Source organism: Spea bombifrons, chromosome 1 (genome assembly GCF_027358695.1).
Source record: "Spea bombifrons isolate aSpeBom1 chromosome 1, aSpeBom1.2.pri, whole genome shotgun sequence".
Lineage (NCBI taxonomy): Eukaryota > Metazoa > Chordata > Amphibia > Anura > Pelobatidae > Spea > Spea bombifrons.
Genome location: NC_071087.1, coordinates 124,164,086 through 124,189,114, shown reverse-complemented (window position 1 = coordinate 124,189,114; position 25,029 = coordinate 124,164,086). Strand labels below are relative to the sequence as shown.

Here is a 25,029-nt window from a genome sequence, read left to right as displayed (position 1 = left end):
TTTGTGTTTAGCTGTAAATTTGTCATTTAAAAAGTGCTGCTGTGGAAGATCACTACCATGTCTTTCAAATATGGCAGCACCCTTTAGTGGCAGCATTTAGGAAGCCATCAACAATCCTTCACTCGCTTTCTAAAATCGTTTAAGCCCATGACGTGCCGAGCACATCAATTGTCATGACCTGTTTGATTTTCCGTGACGTGCCTGGCACGTCAATGGTCACCAAGGGGACCTCTAAGTTAAGCATTTACATTTCAAATAAAACAAATATTTCCAAAAAACATTTCAGATAACACCACAACATAAAATACACACTAATCGTTTAATTTTACTCTAAATTGCACGTATCATACAATATCTATAACATGTCAAATCCAGGCACTCAAAAGAAACATTTCAATGTTTCAAACATCCCAACTGAGACATACATTGCAATAATGTACATTACCAAAAGCGACCGTTAATCTGTATGGTGGGATTTTTTTTAAAAATCATGTCATTAAAGACCCACTGTAAACCAGCTGGCAGTCCCTACATTTGGTAGGTTGGCTCTTGTTCCAGTCGTTGTTCATAAGGCACATTGTAGGTAAGACCTTCCAAAACAAAATTAGGTCCAGGTGGGCAATTTTGCATTTAAATCCTGTGGATCCTATTTGTAAATTCATGCAGTGACTGGTGGCCAAGCCCTAGATACATCTTCATGAATAGCTTCTGGGACCCACTGGCAAAATTCAGTTAACAAATCTAAAAGAAAGAAAATATTTAATCTCCATTAACTTCCAGTAAAACAGATCGCTAGTTAAACTGTTTTAAAAACATATTTCTAATCTGGCACTAGAAAAAAATGGGGATGTTTCCCCTTAAAGGAGGATGGATAGCCATGCTGGTCATGAGGAAAGGAAGATAAGATTGACAATACATTGGTACACAGTCACATAAGATTTGTTTTAATACATATATATTGCTTATTTTACATAGGTTTAATTTAGCACAGCATTGAAGCAATTCCACACAAGAAAACTGCTATAAGTAAATAAATGGGCAAAAGAACAGTTGCACCATAGACTTTGTGGGCTCCAAATGTCTCATGCCACAAAAAGCCTGACAAAACAGGCTGGATACCAGTGCATAACTACTTCTAACAAGCTGCTACTCCAGAGAAGACAAACAAGGAACCCAAACTTTATAAAGAAGTTAGTTTGCATAATAGAATTTTTTTAAACCGCTTGTGACCAAGGGTTTTTCCTACCATTAAGACTAGGGCTTTTTTCTTTTATTTTTACCATGTTTGTTAAGCCAAGATCTCCTTTTTAGATGTATATTTTACCAGACAAATTATCTATATTTTTTTTTTGCAATGTCATTAAGGATATCGCATAACATTCCCTAGTTACAATAACACCCCACACATACTGTTTTTTCTGTTCTAGATGGTTACACCGATCCCTGGCAAATAATAGGCTTAATAAAGTTTGTTTTTGTTTTCAATATAATTTCTAGTTCTAGTGGTAGGGGTACATTTTTATATATTATTTTGTCTCTATGATGACAATATTTCTGAACTTACAATTTAGAACCTCCTAATTAATTCAAGAACTTACATTTTGGATTCCTTTTCCAGGCAGCCACTAAAGAAGAGTGATTGTCGCAATTTTCAGAAACCAAAGCTTTCAACAGGATTTCTGTCCTTGGCTGCAGTCTGGGCAGAAAGACAATTAAAAAAAACTCAGATCAAGAAGTTGCCTTGTGAGGTTCATTTTAAAACAAAACACAGCACTGGAATTAACAGTTTTTTTGAGTTCCCTGGCTCTGTATTAACATCAGCCTAATAAAACTGAACTTCAAATGACAAATAGTACATCAAAACTAACATGAAAAGCTGAAATCAGATATTTCCAAGTCCAATACAAAGGCACCACCTAAAACCTATAATGTATGTATTCACAGAGTGTTGCTACTTACTTGGCCCAGGATTTAAGCATTGTTGTTGGGTTGGATAATAAAACATTGGTGTAAGAGCGCAGATTTTTGACCACCTTTAAAATAAAAAGATAAAACAAATTTGATTAAATATTTGTAGGACAGAAATATTTATAGGTCTATAAATATGTCCTATAAATGTTTGTGTATGCACAGTAATGAGAGCTGCAATAATGGATAAAGAACACCCAAGTCAGTGGCTCATTTACCTGTTTATGACTGATAAGGGTAACAGATCGCGGACCTTTTTTAGTTTGTAACACTGTGAGAAACCACTTGGGTCTGCTCATTTTTCCTGATGTAAAGACTCAAACCTTAATCAGTCCTTGGTCTCATCTTAGACTCAGGATATTCATATGCCTAATAAAAGCAGCCTAAAATTAATTTACTCTTATGACTATTTCTGCTGGAAGGCTTTTTCACTTATCCACCTACTCAGTAAAGCTTTTTTACATTTCATCTAATCGAAGGAAGGCAACAAATATAGCTGTAATGGACATTAAACAGAATGTCAAGTGTGGTTTATCCCAAGGATTTACTTTAATTCTGCTTGGCATTACTCTCCTTGTGCTACCATACAGACTAGAATACACTCTCAATACGACTACCAACAAGCTGCTTTGCTAAAAGTTGCAAAGGTGCACTGCTCCACTCCTTCAGAATCCACTATGCATTATACAGGGCCAGCTGAGCCCTCCTTATAGTGAAGTCAGTGAGCTACAAAAGGGAATATTTGGCTTCAAGGCCTCATAGAGTGGCCCCACTCTAGCATAGCACAGCTAGAAGTAAAGGTTTTCACATCACTCTATTATGACAGTCGGAGACCCAAAATACATTGGTGTCCTTGCTTACTGTGATGCACCAGGATACTTGTTCTTAACCCAGTCCTAATAAGTTTAGCTTTTAATTATACTAAATATGGGAATAGGATTTGATACCTTTCCTTCAAGTAAGAACTTTGCAAAATATTTGTAGCGTTCCAGCCCTTCAGGGTAATCGACCACCACAGCAGGCAGTTGCCACCCAACGCGGTCTGCAGGAGAAAATAGGGATTTATCAGACAGGTACCAAGTAAATACGATCATATTGATTGACAATATGTTACACAGAACTGAACTAATGTGAACTTCAGAGCTAGGTGCAAATCAGGGCTCATCACATGAATGATTACTGGGTTCATGCAGCAAACTGATATAGTTTTGTGGCGTACAATGGAGCCTTATTTCAATTAAATATGCCTAATACTAGGCAGCTCCACTCAGAAATGCAAAAGAATAAACACATTCTGAAAAGTATCTTGTACAGCAGAATAAAAGGGATTTCTTGTATATGCAAAACATAATTTTAAGTAAATGAAGTTAGTGGTTTTGCGATAAACATGACAATGAATCCTGTCATAGAATAACCATACAATAACCCAATGCCCCTAAATATGTGATAACAGTAACTCTTTATAATCTAAGTATTTTGAGCGGTCTCCTAGCGGCTCTCTGTTTTTGCCTGCGCCGCTATGTATTATTTGTCCTCCAATCAGTGCTCTTTCTCCATTCTGTCAGTGACCTTGCACTCTGTTTCTCTTACACTAAGGGTACGATATTGTTCCTGGACAGAAGGTGCCTCACTCACTGCTTTTATTAGCCCCTTCAATCCCCTATGGACGTATCGGTACGTCCAAAAACGCATTCCAAGAATCCCCTATGGACCTACCGGTACGTCCAGCCCTTCTTGCAGCGTCAGGGACACATCCCTGCCGCTGCACGGGAGATCAGGCTGTCGTTTGACAGCCTGGACTCCCCCCTGACAGCAGAAGCCGGCATCGCCGGCTTTCTGCTGTCTGATCTGATGTAACAGCTTCCAGCATGAAAGCCGGAAAGCTGTTACATTTTAAACTGCCCGAACCATGTCTCTCACCCCCTCCCCTCCTGAAACAGAGAAGGAGAAAAAAAAAACAAAAAAAAAAACGGTTATTCATTTAAAAAAATAAAAAAATCATTAAAATAATAATAAAAATAATAAAGTGAGCTAAGTGATGTCATTGTGACATCACTGGCATTAAAAACATGTTCAGGAGGTCCCTAAAAGGACCTCTAACCATTTAAAATTATATATATAATATATATATATATATATATATATATATATATATATATATATATATATATATATATCTATCATTACATAAGTTATGGTGGGTAAAAGATAATAAATAAAAAAGATAATAAATAAAAAATGAAAAAACCTTACATCCCATTGCCCTAGCATAACATCTACCCAGTATAACCCTCCTGCACCCGTTCACAACCCCCAAACCCGTTAAGCCATAAGCATAAAAATTCTACAAAAAATATACACCTTATAGTATGTTCCCTGGTGCTGGGAAAGTATGGAAAATCTATATAAATTAGGTATTTAGAAATCAGGACACCTGAATTGATAAACTTGGAGGGGATTTTCCATTACTGTACCTAATTTTAAGAGGATTTAGAGGGAACATTTAAAAAAAATTAGGTGTTTTTTTCTAATTTTCGCTAGTTTTTACTAAATTTCTCATTCAAAATTTTCAGCTAATCATCCCACTATGGTATCAAAAGAAAGCTCTATCTCTCCTTGAAAAAGACAATATATAGTTTACATGGGTACACTATTCACAGGAGAAGAGAATAATCGCTGAACCGACAGCGATTATGGCAAAAATGGCAAAATTGCTCTGGGACTTGAGGGACCAAAAACCCCTGGGATTGAAGGGGTTAAGATAGGGAGAGACTTGTGCTTTTTCCAGTTATAGGGGTATGTGTAAACATTCTAAATGGTAGCTTCAAACAGCAGCTGGGATCTCTGGAAGTTTCCTTTTAAATGCAGTCATTAATCAGTGTAAATTATTTCTGTGTATATTTGGGTTTTATTGTTAAGTGCCAGTTTTGAAGGTTCGAAATATTTATAAGGAAATCACATTAATCACTTCAATACATTGGTAGAAAGAACCAAAACATTTGTCTACTTGCACACTTACAGAAGGTGCTTGGCCGGTGGCACATTACACTGCCTGAGTCTGGGCAGTAGAATGGAGGAGGGTCCTCCAGAGGGTTTCCAAAATGACAGTACTGAGGAAGCAAGGCAGGGATCCATTCCGACTCAATGGAAGATACCCCTAAACAAAGAAATAGAAACACAATTTGATGGCAGACAAGAATCATTTGGTCCATCTACTCTGCCTGGACATGTGAAATTTAATATATGTAACTTTGAGACCCAAAAAGAAGAACCCATAATTTGTGATTACAATCCATATAATATGAAAATATTTTTTGGGGCTTAAAATATACTTATACCTTTCATGTACATTTTTGAGGTTTCCAAAATTTCCTGGTAGACCACAAATTCAGGAAGCTGTCTGAACAGAGCAGAGTTTGGGTGAATGAAAACTGGATCCTCCAGAAGGGGAGTCTGGAGAAAAGAGAAATATAATTGGAATGATGGCACTTAAACTTCCTGTTTGTTAGGACCAAAGCATCCATACTTAATATATTTGGGGATTATGTAAATATCAGACACACTTGTAAATCTATCAATACCTTATAGCCATTCCTCCACTTCTCATCAAGAAGTTCTTCTGGGCTGATCCTCCTGGCTATGTGATCTCCCAGACCAGACATGACAATCTGTCTCAGATAAGTCACCTGGCTCTCTGTTGGAGGGCTCATTTTCGGATCAATGAAAAGGCGGATGCCGCTGCATAGAGAATTGACTGGAGAAAATGGAGAGACTTTTAGTAGACGCCAAATAGACATGCACAAGACTAGACCAGTTAAGAAACACGCTACCCCTCACCTGCGGTCGTCAACTGCCCTCTTAAACGTCTTATTTCCACCATGGCTTTGTATCGAAGCCCGTTTTGTTCACAGAATTTTGGTGTAAGTCCGGCATATTCACAAGCACCAACAGCCCCTGGAAAAAGGGAGAATACATAATATGTCATAAGCAAGTTAGCTACTTATATGAGGGAAACCCATAAAATGCTGTATCTGACTGGCTATATTTTTATCTCTGTATGAAGTTTTTCACAAGAAAGTTTCTATTTAAACCATACTCTCCAGCACTATAGGAAAGACTGGACTTTTAGATGTACTGCTTCATGTCATCCACTGAATACTACTATAACTGAATGTCACATCGGAAGCAATATGCCCAGTACTGTCAATTGCACAAAGCCTTCCCAGAAATAAGCTAGTTATGTCCAAATTAGCCTCATTCACACTCACGAAAAAAAAAAAAACAGGCATTGGTAGGTTATTGCCATCCACGCCAATAAAGCTTCTGTGTTTTTATGGGAATAAAAGGTTCAGAGGAAAGAGGTTCACTTGCTTAACATACTAAAGAGTGCAATAGATGTGCTGCCTAAGTGGAATGTATCTTTCTGATCATTACAGCCTTGTTTGCTTAGGTTATTTCTCTGCATACGCTTATGAAAATAAGGCTTGCTGTAGAAAAGAATGTAAAATTAATTTTTTTTGCTTTTTCCAACTTACCTAGCATCACCATGAGGTCACCCAGTTTCTGTGCAGGGTCCTGTCCTGCCCAGATCCGCTGCATTTGTACCACTCTGCCCTTCTTGCCCTTTATCTTCTCTTTCTCTTCGTCACTGCCTGCAGGTCTACAACACACCACATAGTTCATAGGCACATTACACCGTACACAGCACGCTACACAACAGGCACTGCTCCCCATCTGTTCTGGATGTTTACTTTCATAAGGATCTCATTACAAGAATATAGTTGAAATATAAAAAATATACAAGACTTCTAAGACAGTAGTCTCTTTAATCTAAACAGCTGCAAGCTACTAGGATGGATTTATATATTGATATTGTACAAAACAAACAAACACATAATAGCTAATAGTAACGCAATTCTTGATAATATCTTGAGATATTCGATAGATGTTTGGACACTTCATAAAATAAAAAAAGTCACCGTAAAAATAGTAATTCTTGTATTCCCAGGTTGCAATAACGTTTGTATCAATCTCTGGTCAAAGTGCGATGTTAATTTTGGATTGAATGAAAATTTATGCATTGTTTCGACCCACACTAGATTTATTACTTACCGGTCAAGCTCCTCAAACAGCTCTCTCACCGTCATTGCAGCTACAATTGTGATAACATATGGTAAGCAGTCATGCTGTTTGCCCAGTGCAAGCATTTTTGCATATCGAGGTGCGACAGGAAAAGATGCCATGGTTTTTCCTAGAGCAGTGATGGGGCTGCTGAGTTTAGCCTTCTGGAGGGCATTTAACCTGAGGAAAAGAGAACATGCGCATTAATGTTACGGCCGAAGCACTTTCAGTCACAATAAACGGTAGCAAATGTTATTTCTTATATTGGAGTGCTTGCTTGAAAAACATTATTGCACTTGACATCTAAAGATGATTTTTTCCACAGGTCTAAATACTATGGTCGTTTAACCCCTTTATTCATATAGAATTTCCATACTTTCCCAACAGTTATAGGGAACATATTATAAGGTGTACATACTGGACAAAACTGTTGAATTTTTACATTTTACAAAATATGTTTTCTTAAAGCAGACAACCCGGAGTATTTTATCAGGAGCATCTGGACAATTTTCATGCAGCTATTTGGCCACCAATCACTGCCAATAATTTCCTGCGCTTTTCTCACCAACACTTTTGTGTTGCTGAGGGTTTTTCTGCACAGGTTATGCGTTATGGCACAGAAATCCAGCCTAAATTGTTCAGCCGCATCTCCAAATGTCTGGTAGCAACCAAACCTGCACCAGTCTAGAGGACTATAATGTGTAATGAAAAGGATGGGTGCTAAAAGCGTCTAATATTTGATTTCAGGACAAAGCAGATACCTTTGCCAAATGTACAAAGCTAGGGACCATAAAGTTTTTCCAATTACATTTAGCACTATTTGTTCAAACATACCTGCCAACTTTGGGGGGCTGCTGCAGTGCTCCTAGGGATATCAATAGTTCCTCAGCAGCTATAAGGGCACCACTAGAGGGTGGGGTGGGAAAAGGGAAGTTTACCACCTAAACACACACATAAAAAAAAAAGCATTTTCATTAGATACGATAAGCCTGAACTGATCTTTTTTAGTTTTACACGTGTTTCTAAACAGCTCAGATAGGTCTATTCACTAAAGGAAAACACTCTCCCTTAGACATCACACCTGATCACTTGTGTAATCATAACACGTTTATCCCAAATCACAGATGTATTTTATACCTACACTGTTCCCAGAGTGTACTAACAAAACATATGCAAATACATGTATTGTTTCTACTTAACATAAAGAATACTATTGTAACCTCATGGAACCCTCCTAAAGCACCTTCTCAATGTTCAGATCTTTCATCTGAAGAACCAAGTCATCAACTGGCCGTCTGGTTATTTCAGGGACAGAGAACTCTTCAAAATCGCTGAACACAGCAGAAGAATAGAGCCTGATGTAGAAGAAATGTAAAAACAACAGATTACTGAGACTATTTTAAATTAAAGTGTCTGATGGTACTCAGACTTTTATACTGGTGATCTTTCAAATCTTTCTTTATTTCCTGTCCCCACACCTTATGTTCTAGTTGTGCAACAGTCCTAGTGGGTTATCTCTGTTAAATCCTATAGTGCACTTTAAATATCAAATTACATTATACAAATAAGAGAAACCTGTATTTTTGTTTTCTTAAAAACCAGACCTGTCACTAAAAGAAACATATGACAGTTTAAAAGATATTTACAAGGAACAACTTCAGGGGAACCGTAAGGAAGCTTCCTACACTTCGGGCATTGAGTGAAATCTCTTGCACCAATTAAAAACAGTTTCTAAGCTTTAAGATGTTGTTACACGAAAATCTGGCCATTAAGGGCCAGGCGCAAGCTGGAAAACAGCATCTTTTCTGTAAAAATAGATAGGAAGCAAAATGTTCTATTGAAAGCATGTTTCTTTAAGCATGCCATATGGAACTTTCAACACAACATATAGGCAAATGTGTATGTTCTACCCAACGTCTAGATGGCACGTGCACTATAAGGTTATAGCAACACAATTAGAAATGGGACTATTGTATCAAATTAGCAAGAAGAGTAGGGACACAAACACTTCCTGCTGGTACAGTTTTGTATTTATAAGCTGAAGGCCAGCATCTCACAGATTGGTAGAAGAGTATAGGAAGACTCACTACATGTCTTGGTTCAATCAACTTCTATGGCAACAAACAATCTCCAGCTTTTGTCAGGGACAAACTGGAGTCACATGTAATATAGTAATCTACCGTATTTGCTGGATTATAAAACGACCCCCCAAATCTTAATATTAATTTAGGGAAAAAAAAAAGAAAAGGCCTGAATTTAAGATGACCCTATAGGAAAAAAGTTTTACCAGTAAATGTTAATTCATTTAAACTATTTTTTTAATAAAAGCTATGATTGAGAAAAATATTTTGGTTTTATTTCCTTCTATTTTCCAACCTGCCCCCCAGTTATGCACATCTGCCCCAGAAATGCCTTATACCCCCTATATGCCACTGTGCCCCATGATATGCCTTTTAACCCTCTAAATGCCACTGTGCCCCATGATATGCCTTTTAACCCTATATGCCACTGTGCCCCATGATATGCCTTTTAACCCTATATGTCACTGTGCCCCATGATATGCCTTTTAACCCTATATGCCACTCTGGCACTTAGAGGGTTAAAAGGCATATTATGGGGAAGAGTGGCATATAGGGAGGTTTAAGGCATTTCAGGAGGCAGAGTGGCGTATAGAGGGTTAAAAAGGCATTTCTGGAGGCAGAGTGGCATTAAGGGGGTTAAATGGCATTTCACAGAGCACCCTGCCTCCAGAAATGCCTTATGCCCCCCATTTAAAAAAGGCCCACTGTTTACTTCCATGTGCAGTGTACACCCACCGGTAGCAGTGCCCAGGCTCAGTACGACCTGCTCTCCCTGCTCTCTGGTTGGCTGAGGCTTGAGAAATCCAGTCCACTCGGAAAGAAGAAACACCAGTGACTTTATCGTAAAATCTCTTCTTCACTTTTCCACAGTCGATCACATATTTTATTCCTGGTATAGTGAGGGAAGTTTCTGCTACATTGGTGGCCACAACACACAGTCTTGTGCCACTGGGTGTGGGGCGGAACACCTGTGAAGGATACATCATTCATGACTAACACAGACGCTGTTAAAAAAAACAAAACTTCAAAATGCTCTACAAAAGCAGAAAAACTTTGCTGACAGCAAAAGCCTAAAAATGCTTATTGGATTAAAAACAAAGCCTGAGAGCAACATTGGTGCTGTAATTCAGCTATAAACCTTTTAGTTATTAGCGAATGAAAAATCATCATCATCAGTTGGTACAATACCTTTGCCTGTTTTTCTGGGGCTAACAGAGAATAGAGCGGCAGTACAAACAGCGGGAGAGAGGAGTCTGGTTTCTGATCTAGAACAAAGGTTGGGTACAAATCAATGACAATGGAAACACAACTGAATTGTATAATTACCAAAAGGTATAATGAGGACATTTAGAAGAATAAAAAAAAAACTACCTTCATTAGATCCATCATCTCCTAAATCCAGGTCAAGGTCAGACCCCCCCTCACCATCTTCCTCCTCATCGCCAGCCTCCCTGTCTTCATCTCCTTCGTCCAATGGCATGGCTGAATAGTTGTCTAGCTCAATCTTCGGTAGATCCTGAACAAACAAAATACTACAATGCTACTCCATTTCCCAGGGGGCATTCTTAAAATGCACATTTGTATTATACTAAATGCTATTTTACAGCACACCTCTCATAAATCACTTGCTATACATGAACGATACAGTAACATCATTCAGAATCAGAAAGAAAAACAACTTAAAAACTTACCACTTGCTTGCGCTTTTTTGACTTCTTAAATTTTTTGATTGCCTCCTGGGAATCTTCATCCTCTTCTAAAACAATAAATACAATTCTGCGTTACAAGTAACTGTAGTTGAGTTGCCGCTTTCCCGCTTCATAAACACTTGATGAATATGAGTCACATTTACACTGCTTTTAACACATAGCTAAATATATAGATCTTGTTTTTTAATTTGCCAGAATGAGGAAAAAAAAACAAAAAAAAAAATCAAAACAAAAATCACAGGAAGTTACCAGTCAATACAAAAAAATTTTTTGTATATTTCTGGAATAGTTATTCATTCTCTTCTGAATTCATTATAAAAACAAAATTACAATTCATACTTATTAATGGAGCTTGAAGATCTTATTAATTTCCTTAATTTGTGTTAAAGCTTTTGAATATAATCACAAGTCCATGTTTCACATATACCATTTTACTAAGATTTTCTTTCAAAAATCACATTCAAAATTTTATGTTTACATAAAAGTCATGTGGGGGGGGTTTAAAAATAAGTGTTGGGGACAAATGACCCGCATCGTCTTCACTGCCAGAAGCACTTTTCTACCCACTATGCAACAGGTAATTCTAGTAAAAACAAATCTCTCATGTATCTCACCTTCCTGGACATTTTTCCCATGGTATGGAAAGGCTCTCCTTAACCTTCTACAGAGGGAATGAACTTCAGCCTGCCCTGTTAGAAAAACCAAGACCCCTCCTGGAGGAAAAAAAGGGAACAAAAGGCTATATTGATAAATAAGGATCGCAACTACAATGGATTATAATAAAAAAAAACTGCATATTATGATAAATCTCAATCCCAGCATATCACTAACAGAGCCGCCAATGTAAATTAAACTGTCCTTTCCTAGCCGCGCACATCCCTAATGACTAGAAGGCAGATGCTCTGTTGTACAGCTGTTGTACTATGTGACATACAGATAGCGAACCATTTAACGTTATGCTTAAGTATACTACACAAACTAATGAAACTATTCAATAACGCACAAATCACTCATCTTGAAGAGATATTTTATAGAAACTCATACCCACCACATATTGAGTATTTCAATTTCCAAAGGAGCAATATGTGGAAGGTATTGCTTTTACTAATAGCGATATATATATATATATATATATATATATATATATATATATATATATATATCACTAGTTAACTTATTTGTAAAAGTAATGAATAATGATAATTTAAACAAACTCTGCTAAAGCGATCTGAAAGAGTAAAGATTTTTTACCTGGCGGAAGCATCCTGTGGATTTTGCAGACTTTCCGGAAGCATTCTCCAGCATAGTCATCCACCGGCGTGCGCTTGTTAAAATGTATTGTAACCGGAAACTGCCTGGAGTCCACCTGTGAGGAATAATGAAAATGAATGTTCTGGCACCTGCATGAAATCTAGTAGCTACGACAGCCTCCAACCCATGGATACTACACGTGAAATCTAGAACGGCGTGCAACCACTAGGTGGTAAATAAAGCCCACTGTCTCCATATCACGTTTAAACTCCAGACATGTAACCTTGGTTTTCGATCGTAGCACGTTCCATTACAAATGTTTTACACCCCTCCCATGCACATCCAATTCTTCACACAAACTATTTAAAAGAGAGACTAACACCAGTAATTGTCTATCTAAAATAATCTGGTATCCAGGATATGCCTACCTTGATAACAGGAGGAGGATTGGGGAAAAGCCGCTTGTTTTCTGTAAAATCCTCAATTCGTAGCGTAGCAGACATAATGATTAACTTCAACGGGTTTCCTTTCTGTGCGAAGAATGATTAGAATGTTTTACGTTATTACATGTAATGTTTCTTATACATTCTAGCAAAACTCCTGCAGGGTATTGTAGACTGGGGTCTAACCAGGATATTTCACTAATATTTTAAATGGTAAAAGCAAACAAACATACATTGTTGGATTTCTTATGAATGTATGGGACAGGCTCAGCTCAAAAGTAAAACATCTAATTTTTATTAAAAACGAGTAGTGCTGCTAAATTTCATCACACATTTAGTAGTCATTTTGACAACCTTTTGCCGAAGCGGGACTATACGGGACAGCAATCCAATCAGAATGTCAGTGTACACACTTCTTTCGTGTGCTTCGTCGATGAGGATTACTTTGTATTTATTAAGCAAGAAATCCTATAAAACAAAGGGGGGGAAAAAAAGAGTTTAGTGACGTCAGGAGATAGCAGTTGGCTAAGCAACCAAGTAGCGTTTTGTGCGTTAAAGCTCCTAGGGTTTTCAAAAGTGAAACCCAACTTGCTTTGGCTTTCCCCAGTAAATTAGCAAGGCATGTGAGCCAATTTAAGTTAATACACATGGTCGCCTGTAATATTTCTTAGAAATCTTGTTAACAATACTTGCCTTCTGAATTTCTTTTAACAACACACCATCTGTCATGAACTTCAGCTTGGTTTCATCAGAAACGTTTCCTTCATATCGGATTTGATATGAGACTACCCTATACATGGAGTACAGGAAAAGTTAGTTAAAGATGTTTTACTAGATCGCACATTAATAAGTTAGATGAATATATATATATATATATATATATATATATATATATATATATATATATATATATATATATATATTTTGCATTCAACCTAAGTTCCAGAAAGCTTATGGCCCATGTTCTCTTGGGCTAACATGGCTATATATATATTTTCCTTATAAAAAACATACAGTAATAAATTGAGAAATTTATACCTGTCAGACAGATTCATTTCCAGAGCCACTCTCTGTGACATAGCAACAGCTGCTACACGGCGTGGTTCTGTTATTCCAATAATGTCACCTTTACTATATAAAAATAACAAAACAAATCCGTTTAGACTGTTAATAAAATGTATAAGATACAAAAGATATTGTTCCTTGGAAGCTGGAACGTGATTGATTTATGGAAACGAGGACAAAGTATTGCATGAGTTTTGAAAAGTAAAAGATAAATGAAAGAGTTCAAAAGCTTCTATAATATAAAACCGAAACACACATCTTAGCCTGTACAAAGAAACAAAGTTAACTATTCTGCCCTATGCGAAGCAAGCAAATTCAAACAAATTTGGCGAATATCCAAGCTAAGAAGAATATGCCCACATAAGTTTTACATTTCATACAATTACGTTAGCGCGGGTAAAACTGTAGATGCTAGCCAGTTATGTACTAATGAGAAATACAAGCCAAACCTTACCACTAGAGCTTAACTAACCAACATACCTTCCATAGCCAGCTTCATATAGAAACTGCGGAACCTGTGTAGTTTTCCCACTGCCAGTTTCTCCACACAGCACTACAACTGGTTTCTCCTTAATGGCTTCCATTATGACCTGTTCTTCAGCTAGGATTGGAAGTTTCAGTCTAGCCTCCTAAATGTAAATTAAGAGTAAAAATAAAGCCCTTAATGAATTATAATAGTGTTTCATCAGAATTACCTGAAGGACAATATGTACTTATAGAAACCACCAACTGCTGTCATCGTATGCTGCCCTTGAAACAGTTCGCAACTTGCAGAATCAAATAATGTATAGCCGTGTAAATTGTGTATTTTTTTCTTTTTTTACATACATTAGCCTGTTAGTCCCTTAGAAAGATAGAGTAACGTATGTATACATTCCCCTAGATAGAGCACAAGAACATATCTTATTAAATGCAGTCTTCTTATAAGCAGAATTGTACATAACATAAGGAAAGATCAAATAATTAAACAAAAGAATGAGTTTGAGCCGGTTCAGCTATTTCCGTTACACCTAACGAATCGCGTGGCCACAGGCATTGTACTCGAGCCCATAGCAGTTTGCCCAGATACATTAAAAATGGCACACTAAAGCATAATTTTCTTCCATTATGGTTACCCAGGTAGCCAAAATGACAACAGATAAGTGTAAATAATTTAAGACTATAGGACTAAATACAAACCTGAATTTCAGGAGTTCTGTCTACAGGGACAAATATAGCTGGTTCAGAGGATGGCACCTCTGAAGACATTTGTCTGGACTCGTCTTGTTTTGGCTTCTCTTTAGACTCTGGCTGAAGGTCCTGTGAAGTACTTGAGATGTCAGGCCGCACTGCGGTGCTGTCAACTTCAACTTCTTCCCCTTTTTCCGGGGAATCTTCACCATCTTCACTAGAACCGTCAGAAGACGCCTCATCCTCTGATTCTTGCTCATTTTCTTCTTCTGACTTATGTCTGCGTCTTTTGTTCACACCACTGATACTGCTGATCCGACCTAATGCTGTGTCACCAACCTCATCTACAGTTCTAAAAACATAAACGATTGGCATAATCACATATTACTACTTCCAAACCTCAATAGTATAAAAACACAAAGAATAACTGAAGAAACTAAACAAAATGTATTGCAAATGCAAACTTCACATTAAAAAGGTACATTTAAGTGTAATCTTCAGATTAACGGTTTCTTTTTTCATGCAAACGTATAGAGGGATTATCTTTCCCTTCCCTAACTCAAGCTATTTGCCTTGTGGGAGACAGATTCACTTGCATGCCCGGTAAGCATACAAATTAGAAAGTGCAGAGGGGGCATTTAACGGGTAACAAGTACACCGTCTGTATCATTATCTCATCTGTAAACCTTTCCCGATATTCTGCAACATTGTAAAATGAGTGAACATGCCATACTTCTAGTTTTTGAAAATGTAAGTTCTGACATACTGCACAAAGAAGCAAGAAACTGTTGTAAGACTTATTACCATAATTTTTTTTTTTTTGGCCGGAGGAAACCATTTACTGACAACGAGTCAATTGAACCCAATCCTATAATGTAAAACCTCTAAAATACAAGGAGACGAAAGCTTACCGTTTAGCACTGTACAAGCGATCTCCTGTACCCAATTTGGACGTGGTGTATAACAGACTCAGCTCCTTCTCTGATGCCTGAACCTCGCTCAGTTTACTGAGAATATCCACTCGCTGATAACAGAAAATTACAAGTGGTATCATGACTGCTTTCATTTATTATACAGATCGACTACTCAACCAATAAAACTGCAGAATAAATACATAAACAACATTACACAGGACACGACAAGAATGGCGTCTTGACTATGTTCAGAAAAAAAAAAAACACAGAACACAGAAAAACGTTAAGTAGACTAGACAATCATCTTCCAGATCCTGCCCAAACACAATATACCTCCATTACGACTAAAACGAAGAAAAGGGAATTAATGAGCATAGTTTTATTTTATTTTTTTTACACCATTTTTTATAAGTAGTTTCAGAATATTGTGTAATTTTTTGTATGTTTATAGAAAATATGTTTCTAACAGCTGCCCAATGGTCTTTTGCATTAGGTTTTATCATACTGCCTTGTTAAGCAACCAAATGCCTGGCGAAGGACTTCCTTAGCAGGGCTCTCTCCACCAAATGTATCGGTTTGCCTTAGTCTGTCAATTCTTGCGTTGTCATATCCCTTGAATTTATGTATTGTATTAAGCGCTGCGTAAACTGTTGGCGCTATATAAATAAAAGATAATAATAATAATAATAATAATAATAGCATAGCGGGACATCATGAGATGAGTGTGGTGTTTGAGAATATAAACCAAAACATCACTTGATGGCCTACAGCTCCAGATCAGCAAAACACAAAGAGTACTAGAACAATGTAAAAAAAAATCCTACATATATTCTAGGCAAAGCTATATTACTGAATGCAACATTGTATTCAAAACGTAAAGGACTATTATTTTTTTTAATATGACTTGTCGTTTATTATACCTTATTTTTCTTCTCCTTCTGCTCCAGAACTTTCTGGAGGACTTTCTTCTGCTTCCGGCTAAGCTGCTTTTTTACAGGGTCGCTCTCATTGATTTTCTTCCGTTTGGATTTTTTAGCTGGTAAAACTAAAGCATTGCTTTCATCCACTCCTTTCAACTGATCTGCACCTAAAAGAGAATTAGTGTTTAAAAAGATAGCAATATGTGCCATTTAATTAAAAAAAAAACGAAGAATAGGTCTCACAGATAGCAAGATGGTTTGGGTTCAACTTCCTTGCTTTATTATTCATTCTTAAGGGAAAACACTTGTAGGACTGAGCTGGCCCTGTATAATGTATAACTCAATGGGTAAGGAGACTGAAGATTTCAACAACTATCCATTGCACATGCCACTGAAGAACGTCCTGTCAGTCCTTCATAATGAATAGTGTCAACTCTCCCTTTAGTATATCAAAACAGATCTACGGCTAAGGGATGCGACATATCATGAATATACTTACCACATATTAAAAGAAAAGCTCTAATGTCTTGAAAGACATGGGCTGGTTTTAACAAAAGACATTTGCTTGGGTAAAATAAGATTTTAAATACTAAGTAGCGAGTGAAAACTATGGGCTCAGGGGTAGTTGGTAGCTATGCATTGCTTTAGTTGCCCCATCACTATGATTATTCGGTTATTACCGACAGCTAAGCAGAAACCGTTCTTTGGTTTCATCTGTAAAGCGTTACCTTCAATCTCCACCTGCACATCTTGATGGGTTTCTGATGACTTGTCTTCTGTGGTCTTCACTTGCTGTCTCGCTTTCCAGTTATGCCCTTTTCTCAATTTACCCATTCTAAGGCTTCCTTTAAAAATCCACAATCAAATCAAGAAGACCTGGTTACCGCTAATGACTGGACGTAAATATATGTCACATCTAACAATGTTCAAAGTAAACGCAGAAAACAATAATTTATGCTCCAACTTCTATACCATATCGACAGCGCATTCCTTGCTCAAAAGGAATCGTGTAAGCATGGAACGCACGTTGCCTTTGACCCGGAAGACGAACGGTGGAAGTGACGTATGGATGCCATGGCAACTGATGCACATTATTAGGAAGCGAATGCGGAGGAGTAAGAAAGCAACCGCAGCAGCCATTTTGCCGGAGACTCTTTTAAAATAATAATGCCTTTTGGTCTCCGCGTAAATGGCTGCCGCTACACAACTACTCACTAATACATTTACTATACACTGAAAGAGTAAACCAGAAAGACCGCCTACTACAAGCACCCAGAAGACTGTTAACGTATTGCTTGCTGTATAAAAACCCTGACCTTTACAATAAGAATATATGGCTGGTGTATTTATGATTTTGTAGGACCGCATGTAATGAGGTCAGTAGAGTGATGTAAAGTTGCGACATGGAAAACCTATCCTCTGTTTTATGGGTGTAATTCTGGATCTGTACGGGGCACAAAGGATGGGAAACGGAGCAGCTCTCACGACGTGCCGCATGAACTACCATATCATATGAAGACACCTCCTAATACTCGCTTAAGCATACAGTATAGAAGTATTTTTGTCACAGCACACTTAACCCTTTCTGCCTTACAATCCTCTTCCAGACAAATTTGTTTTGAACGGCTGCGGATGTCAAACGTTTTTATTATTTCGTATAGCACCAGCATATTCTGCAGCGCTGTACAATGGGGATAAAATGAACGAACATAAAAGGTGTTTTGCCATTTGACAATATTACAAATACATTGATTTGAGGGATTTAAGCTATGGCATAACCAGCACAACGTTAACAGTAGAGGCAATGGCACCGGGTATGAAGCCTTTGTAAAACACCTGGGATAGGCCTACGGGGCCACTACGGACTCCTTTGTACTGAGTAGTACTAAAAACCGGGCGTCTTATGCGTCTCTGCAATGCTACAGTTACTAACATTTCTATATACAGCACCGACAGACTGCGCGGGGAGGTACAGAAATGACTACTTTTCAATGGGATTTGACTGGAGTGCAACTCTTGCTTCGTTATTCATTGCGAAGGGCCAACACTGACAAGTTATTCCCGTAAAAGCTAAATTGTATAATGTATAATCTAATGAGTGAGGACACAGAAGAAATCTCACTTGAATTCAACTATACATTATACAGGGCAAGACAAGCTCACTGTTTGATCCTTTATATTGTACTGCGAAATCATGGAGAAGCACCTTTCCATCTTTAGTGAATAGACCCCAATGTCTCCACACAAAGTCACCCGAACAGAGCTGTATTAGTACTGGGGGAAACGAGACGTGTTAAGAAGCTTTCTTGGATTACATAAATTCCTCCATAAAAAGTTACTGTAATCGAACGCTCAGGGCCCCTGGATTAGCGATGATGCCGTTTCTGTGTACTGTGTGGGTTACGCTAGATGCTGCCTTTTCATTCCTGGCTACAACTCCCATCATTCCCAGCTGCCACCTCTAGATAATAGGGAATGATGATCTGTCACGCCTGCCGGCCGCATACGGTCGGTGTTCACCATGCACTCAATGCATTGTATTGCAGTCAGTAGGAAGGGGCTGTTCTTCCGGTGCTGGGAGGAGACGGAAGGTGCTGCTCATGCATTGAAGCACTGACTGCACACACCGGGCACGGCCGCTTTCACAAACCTCCGTATCTCCTGTCCTCTACTCTTGCATCCTGTTCCCGGCCATGGATCTGCGGCGCCCCCGACTGACCTGCCTCGTGCTCGTGCTGCTGGTGGCGGGGACGTTCGGTGCTCAGGCCACCAGGAACCGGGGCCACGAGAAACAGAACAACTCCTTCCGCAAGGCTGCCACCGGCTTCTACCAGACCATGAGCAGCGTCTTCGGAGAGGAGAACGTGAGAGCTGCGCAGAAGGTACATTCTTATCACTGAATGCCATAGCTTTACCCCGAGCCCGTGTTCGCTGGAGGGCCCCGATCTGACCTGCTGGACATGTATGTTATATATATATATATATATATATATGTGTGTGTGTAATGTGTAGATATACAGCAGAATGGCCGGGATCCATGTCCAGCTGCGTGCATGTTTACATTAACATACGTAGCCTATATGCCCCTCCATATGTCTCCATATTGCACGGGAGACATAAAGTGGTCATCCCTGCCCTATGGGGGGCAGCTTTTCTGCATGCGAGGTCTAAACCGTTTAATTTGCTAAAACTCTAGTGTTTGACTCATTGATGCAATTAGAGAAGTGTCAGCTTCCTGTTGCATTGTAAAGTCATGCTGTTTCCCAAGGCTTATTATATGCATTTTGCTCGCCTTATAGGGTTAATTCCATGCCCATGTATTCTTCACAATGGAGTCTTTAATTGAAGCTGATACCTCTTATAACACCACCCTAGAAAATATGTAAAGTTACATGAGCCTTCGGGAGCTCAGAGGTCTCTCCCCCAGAAGAAAGATCATTCCATCTGATAAAGAAACCTCTGAGGTATCGGAAGCGTTTGTAACTTGGGCTAATATGGCAATATCCATTTTTCATAAGGCAGTACTACTGCTTGTTTCTACTAATTGGAATCCGCTATACAACTTATAACGTAACTAAGTGTGTTTTCTTGTGTCTGTCCTTATGAAGCAAACATCTGTCTTCTGTCTGTCTCTAGCAGTCTCTGTACCTATAGTACTATTGATGAATTGACTATTTGCTGGTGATGGGACTGTGTAGCTCCCAAGCCACGTCACATGGCGTAATTTATCTGACACATTAATCCAACAGGCATATTGTTTGGGAATCTCAAATACAATTTTAGCTACTTTGTAAACATTTAACTGTCCATGCCTGTAACCTTATCTTAAAGGGCCACTTCACCTACATATGCACTACTAGTGTGCCCTTTCAATGTCCCCTCCCCCAGCTATACTGCAGGGGGGGTGTCAGGATGTGCACAGTAGCCATAGCCGCTGATTGGCTGCTTCATGCCTCACATCCAGTCACTCGCCAAATCCTGCCGCCTTTACCTGAATCCGTCCTTTCCCTACCCAAGAAACAACCAAAATACTAATCCGCTCCCTTGCGTTTTCCCGTCTGGATTACTGCAACTCCATGCTAACTGGTCCGTCCTGAACGCTGCTCACGGGCTCACTTTCATTTCCAACCGTTCTCCATCTGCTGCCCCACTTTGCCAGTCGCTGCATTGGCTCCCTATATACTCCAGAAATAAATTCAAACTCCTAACCCTGACCTACAGAGCCATTAACAACTCTGCACTCCCTTACATCTCTCACTCTACATCTCTCTTACATCTCTCAAATGCAAATACACTCCCAACCGTCCTCTACGTTCCTCCAATGACTTACATCTCTCTTCTAGTGTTATCACCTCCTCCGACTCCTGTATTTGTGATTCCACACGTGCTGCTTTTCTGGAATTCCCAGCCCCGCTCCATCAGACTTTCTCCTTATTCTAATTTCAAAAGTTCATCAAAAACCCACCTATTCCTAGCAACCTTCCCTCCTAACCACCTCAACCAGCATGACACAAATCCATCTGCCGTGTCCACATGCAAGATCGACATAGCTCTGCGTGCCGTCCTCGCTACCCGCAACTCATCCTCACTCAAGCACCAAATAGATTGTAAGCTCTCAAGAGTAGTACGTGTTATTTTTTTTTTCCAATTGGGGTAGAAAAATACTTTTCTTTTCATTGAGAGCACCTATTGAAATTTAGCTTGCCGCCTTCTTGCAGGCAGTTTTCTTAGTCTAATAAATAAAGGTATTATGTAATGAAATGAATAATTATGGCAAACTGCCAAAATATCATAGTGTCCTAAAATACTCTTGTGTTCTAGTGTTGCCTAAAAAAACAAAACGACTTTGAGCCGTGAGAATGACCTTTTAAAGAAACCGCTTAGTGCATCGTGTGTGATATCGGGATTGAATGCATTAATTACCTTGTTTATTAAATTCACAGGCTGGAATAACCTTCAATGTTGTTTAGTCTGGTGTTAAATAAAACATATGTGGCTCTTTGATTAACGGCCACACTCTATGATGTACCGGGAAGAGATCATTGAAACACCAGTGGAAACCTGGGCTGGAGGGATAAGTACACGCAATAAAGTGTAAAGGATACTGGGAATTGCACATTAACCGAGGAAACAGATGTGACCCAAGTCAAATGATCCTAAAATGACATTACCTTGGCGTTCGATGTAAAGAAAGTGTTTCTTTAATGAGATGGTAGAAGACAAAAGGAAAAACCTTCCTGGTGGAGTTGAGCGTGTCTTCCAGAGAATAATTATTAATATGCATTGAATCTTCTATTCCCTTCCTGTGACTGCATTGACTCCAGCTTCCTACAAAATAATAATAATTTATTGTAATAATAAGTTCATAAAATTAAACAGATCAATGGGAAACTGGATAATTTAGGAGAGAGGAACAGGCATGTAAAGATGGGGTGTTGGTCTTTGTTTGTCTTTCTGGTTGGGCGCTTGGGTTTAATGTTTAGTGTGTGAACAGTCACTGTGAGGCTTGGTAAGAACCCCTCCTAAACATGGCATTTCTTCCAGGAGCCAATGGTAATGTCGTGGCCCAACCTCACATGTTACACGCCAAATTTTAATCCAATGTGTTATCTATTCTCTTATATCGAATGCTCTAAAACAGGGGTGTCCAACCTGCGTCCCTCCAGTTGCTGCAGGACTACATCTCCCATACTCCTCAGCCAGCTCCTTAGCTGAAAGAGCATCATGGGAGATGTAGTCCTGCAGCAGCTGGAGGGCCACAGGTTGGACAGCCCTGCTCTAGAACCTCAGCTTTTTTTAGTCTATTGAAGTTGTGAAAGCCTTTTTCCACATGTATGTGTACTGCTTGTTTCTAAAACTTTTCGCCTTGTTGAATTTGCCTCCTTTTTTTTTGTATGCATCTCTTCTGAAACTTACATGTCACAGCGAGTCGATTTTTATTTTTCACTGCTGGTTCTTGAAACCACCGGGTTGAGAGGATTAACCAACTCAAGGGAACCCAATTGTTCAAGGGTCGAGAGGATTAACCAACAAACAAGTTCTATCTCACTAAGATATTCGTATAAACCAGGGGTTTGCTGCATTCCTTGAAATAAGAAATAGACAAATGAAGGGAGTCTTTGATTATACATTATTCTCGTAATTAACCAAAAGCATATTGAAACTATTCCAAAAACGGTTTGCCTTGTGACATTTGGCATAAAACAGTTCTGTGTATCCCTGACACTAAATGAAATCGTATAACTGCAACGTTCCTTCTTGCCTTTTTACCTTAACAGTTTTTCTCACGCCTGACGGAAAGGTTTGTCTATGGAGTAGACGTTTTGGTGGACACTCTCTGGAGGCTATGGACGGACCTCCTTGATGTTCTTGGAATTGATGGTAAGTGGTTGGTGGTATTAAAACAAAATCCAGTCCGTGTATTTAAGGTGTAGTATTAACAATATAAGCTGTATTTTTTTTTTTATTTGTCTCGAATTTTAAATGTGCATCATGTAAACCGCTCTGTTTTTACATAAAAAGAGGCAATTTTTTTATTGCACATAATGCTGACTTTCACTATCCAAAAACCAGGTCTCAATGGCCTTTCAGCTGTTACTAAGTGATAAGACACCCCGTATCCTATGTGTTACCCTGTTATCTTTTTCACTGGAGGAAAAGAGGTTTTCTGTAGTTGTTGCTTCTCCATTACATCTCTCACATTATTATTATTTATTGTTTTATATAGCGCCATCCAATTCCGTAGCGCTGATCTACTGTATGGTATGACTTTAGCATTCCAGTCGCCGTTCCCCAGAATAGCACTGCTCCTGGTACATCAAAAGAAAAGCTTAAAAACATAACACACGTTCAGGGTAACTGATGAAGAAGAGAAAGATATGGGCTGTGGGAGGTCTGCTTCTTGGTTGTTCTGAGTCTAGGCAGTTCCCAAGCAGCCAACTGGGTCAATGGTTTGTCTTGTCTTCAACCATAAATTTCCATGAAATAAAAATGCTTTCAACTCTGGAGCACATTTGAGTAAATGAATTATGAAGTCTGCAGAAAACGGCTTTGAGTTTTTCTCTGTCATTTACAGACTTTTCTTTTTTTTTTTTTTTTTATTTGCAGCATCCAACCTGACGCATTACTTTAGTCCGGCAGCCGTCGCCAGTAACCCAACACGGGCTCTTATGTTGGTGGTTGCTATCCTTCTCTCTTACTGGTTCGCTTCCATTTTCCTGGGATTCTTCTTCTACATCTTGCATGTCTTGTTTGGACGCATCTTCTGGTTGGTCCGAGTGTCGCTTTTTGCGCTTTCATGCATTTACATATTACAGAAATACGAAGGGGAGCCCGAGCACGCAATGCTACCGCTTTGTTTCGTGGTGGCTGTATATTTTATGACCGGGCCTGTAGGCGTTTACTGGAGGAGGAACAACAGCAACAACTTGGAAGAAAAGATCGATCATCTAGACAACCAAATTAGGCTGTTAAATATCCGTCTTACAAGGGTCATGGAGAGCCTGGATAGAGCCAATGACCAGTAATACCTGTATGTTTGTTCATGTGCACCAGCCTAATTTTACATGGAAAACACTGTTTTGTTTGTACAAAAAATAATGATCTGTAATTTTAACTAGATTTTTTTATGTACATCATTAACACTTAATGTAATGGCCCCATAAAATTCATATTCTCACCACCAGCACATGTAAACAGTGTTTAAGATGCATATTTCCATACTGTGTGCTCTCTACATGTGCAGGACAGCAACTTACATGCACCGGCTAACATTAAAGCATTTTTGACTAGTTCATTTTTTTTTTTTTTTTTAAATGTAAAGTTTATCTTTCATTTTTTTTGGTTCCCATATAAAATGAATTGTAAATCATAGATGCAAATCCAAAGCAGTTGCTACCAAATATATGGCATGAATCTCTCAATTGTTTGAGCTCCATCGGGCAGAGTAGCAGGTGGGTGATCTTTCTACGCAAAGCGTTCTGGGAGATTGAATGGGCGTTACATTCATAAAAGTAAATTTTTATCCATTTTATATGTGTCTGTCAAAGCAACTCACTGCCTAATATCTCTAATTTTTTGGAAATGTACATAGAAGTATAACTTCTTAAAGTGTTTTCTGTGTTCAGCTGTGTTTTATTAGGTGGTTGTTTATAGGAAGAAGACTTTGATTACAATCTTATTGTCACGTTTTCTGTAGTTGATTTTCGTGCTTGTGGGTTTTTTTTTATTTTTTTTTTTACAGTGCTGTGGTTAGAGTACATATATTGACTATACAAGTAAGTAAATATAATCTATAGTAGATTGTATGTGCTTGTAAAAGCAGCGTTTAATATCGTGCCACATTTTGTAGGGTTATTTAGTATTTATAGATTTCACTTTTTCACTCG

At 38.6% G+C, this 25,029-nt stretch overlaps 2 protein-coding genes across 2 annotated transcripts; one reads left to right on the top strand and one right to left on the bottom strand.

Moving 5' to 3' along the window:
- Positions 1–616: 616 nt before the first annotated feature.
- On the bottom strand, positions 617–17,675 carry DHX37 (DEAH-box helicase 37). Its single transcript, XM_053471866.1, has 27 exons — positions 17,371–17,675; positions 16,643–16,809; positions 15,720–15,832; positions 14,818–15,160; positions 14,119–14,267; positions 13,612–13,704; positions 13,267–13,363; positions 12,928–13,041; positions 12,559–12,660; positions 12,131–12,245; positions 11,494–11,592; positions 10,862–10,926; positions 10,542–10,686; positions 10,359–10,435; positions 9,906–10,138; positions 8,333–8,444; positions 7,924–8,030; positions 7,081–7,269; positions 6,504–6,628; positions 5,806–5,922; positions 5,550–5,722; positions 5,307–5,421; positions 4,988–5,125; positions 2,916–3,010; positions 1,960–2,033; positions 1,599–1,696; positions 617–741 (listed from the first exon to the last, which is right to left on the bottom strand). Exons 1-27 carry the CDS (start codon positions 17,474–17,476, stop codon positions 659–661), a joined length of 3,444 nt encoding a protein of 1,147 aa, XP_053327841.1. The 5' UTR covers positions 17,477–17,675; the 3' UTR covers positions 617–658.
- Positions 17,676–19,294: 1,619 nt separating this feature from the next.
- BRI3BP (BRI3 binding protein) lies at positions 19,295–24,241 on the top strand. The gene is made up of 3 exons (XM_053471856.1): positions 19,295–19,524; positions 22,921–23,023; positions 23,750–24,241. The coding sequence occupies exons 1-3, from the start codon at positions 19,336–19,338 to the stop codon at positions 24,166–24,168; spliced, it is 711 nt and encodes a 236-aa protein (XP_053327831.1). The 5' UTR covers positions 19,295–19,335; the 3' UTR covers positions 24,169–24,241.
- Positions 24,242–25,029: the final 788 nt, after the last annotated feature.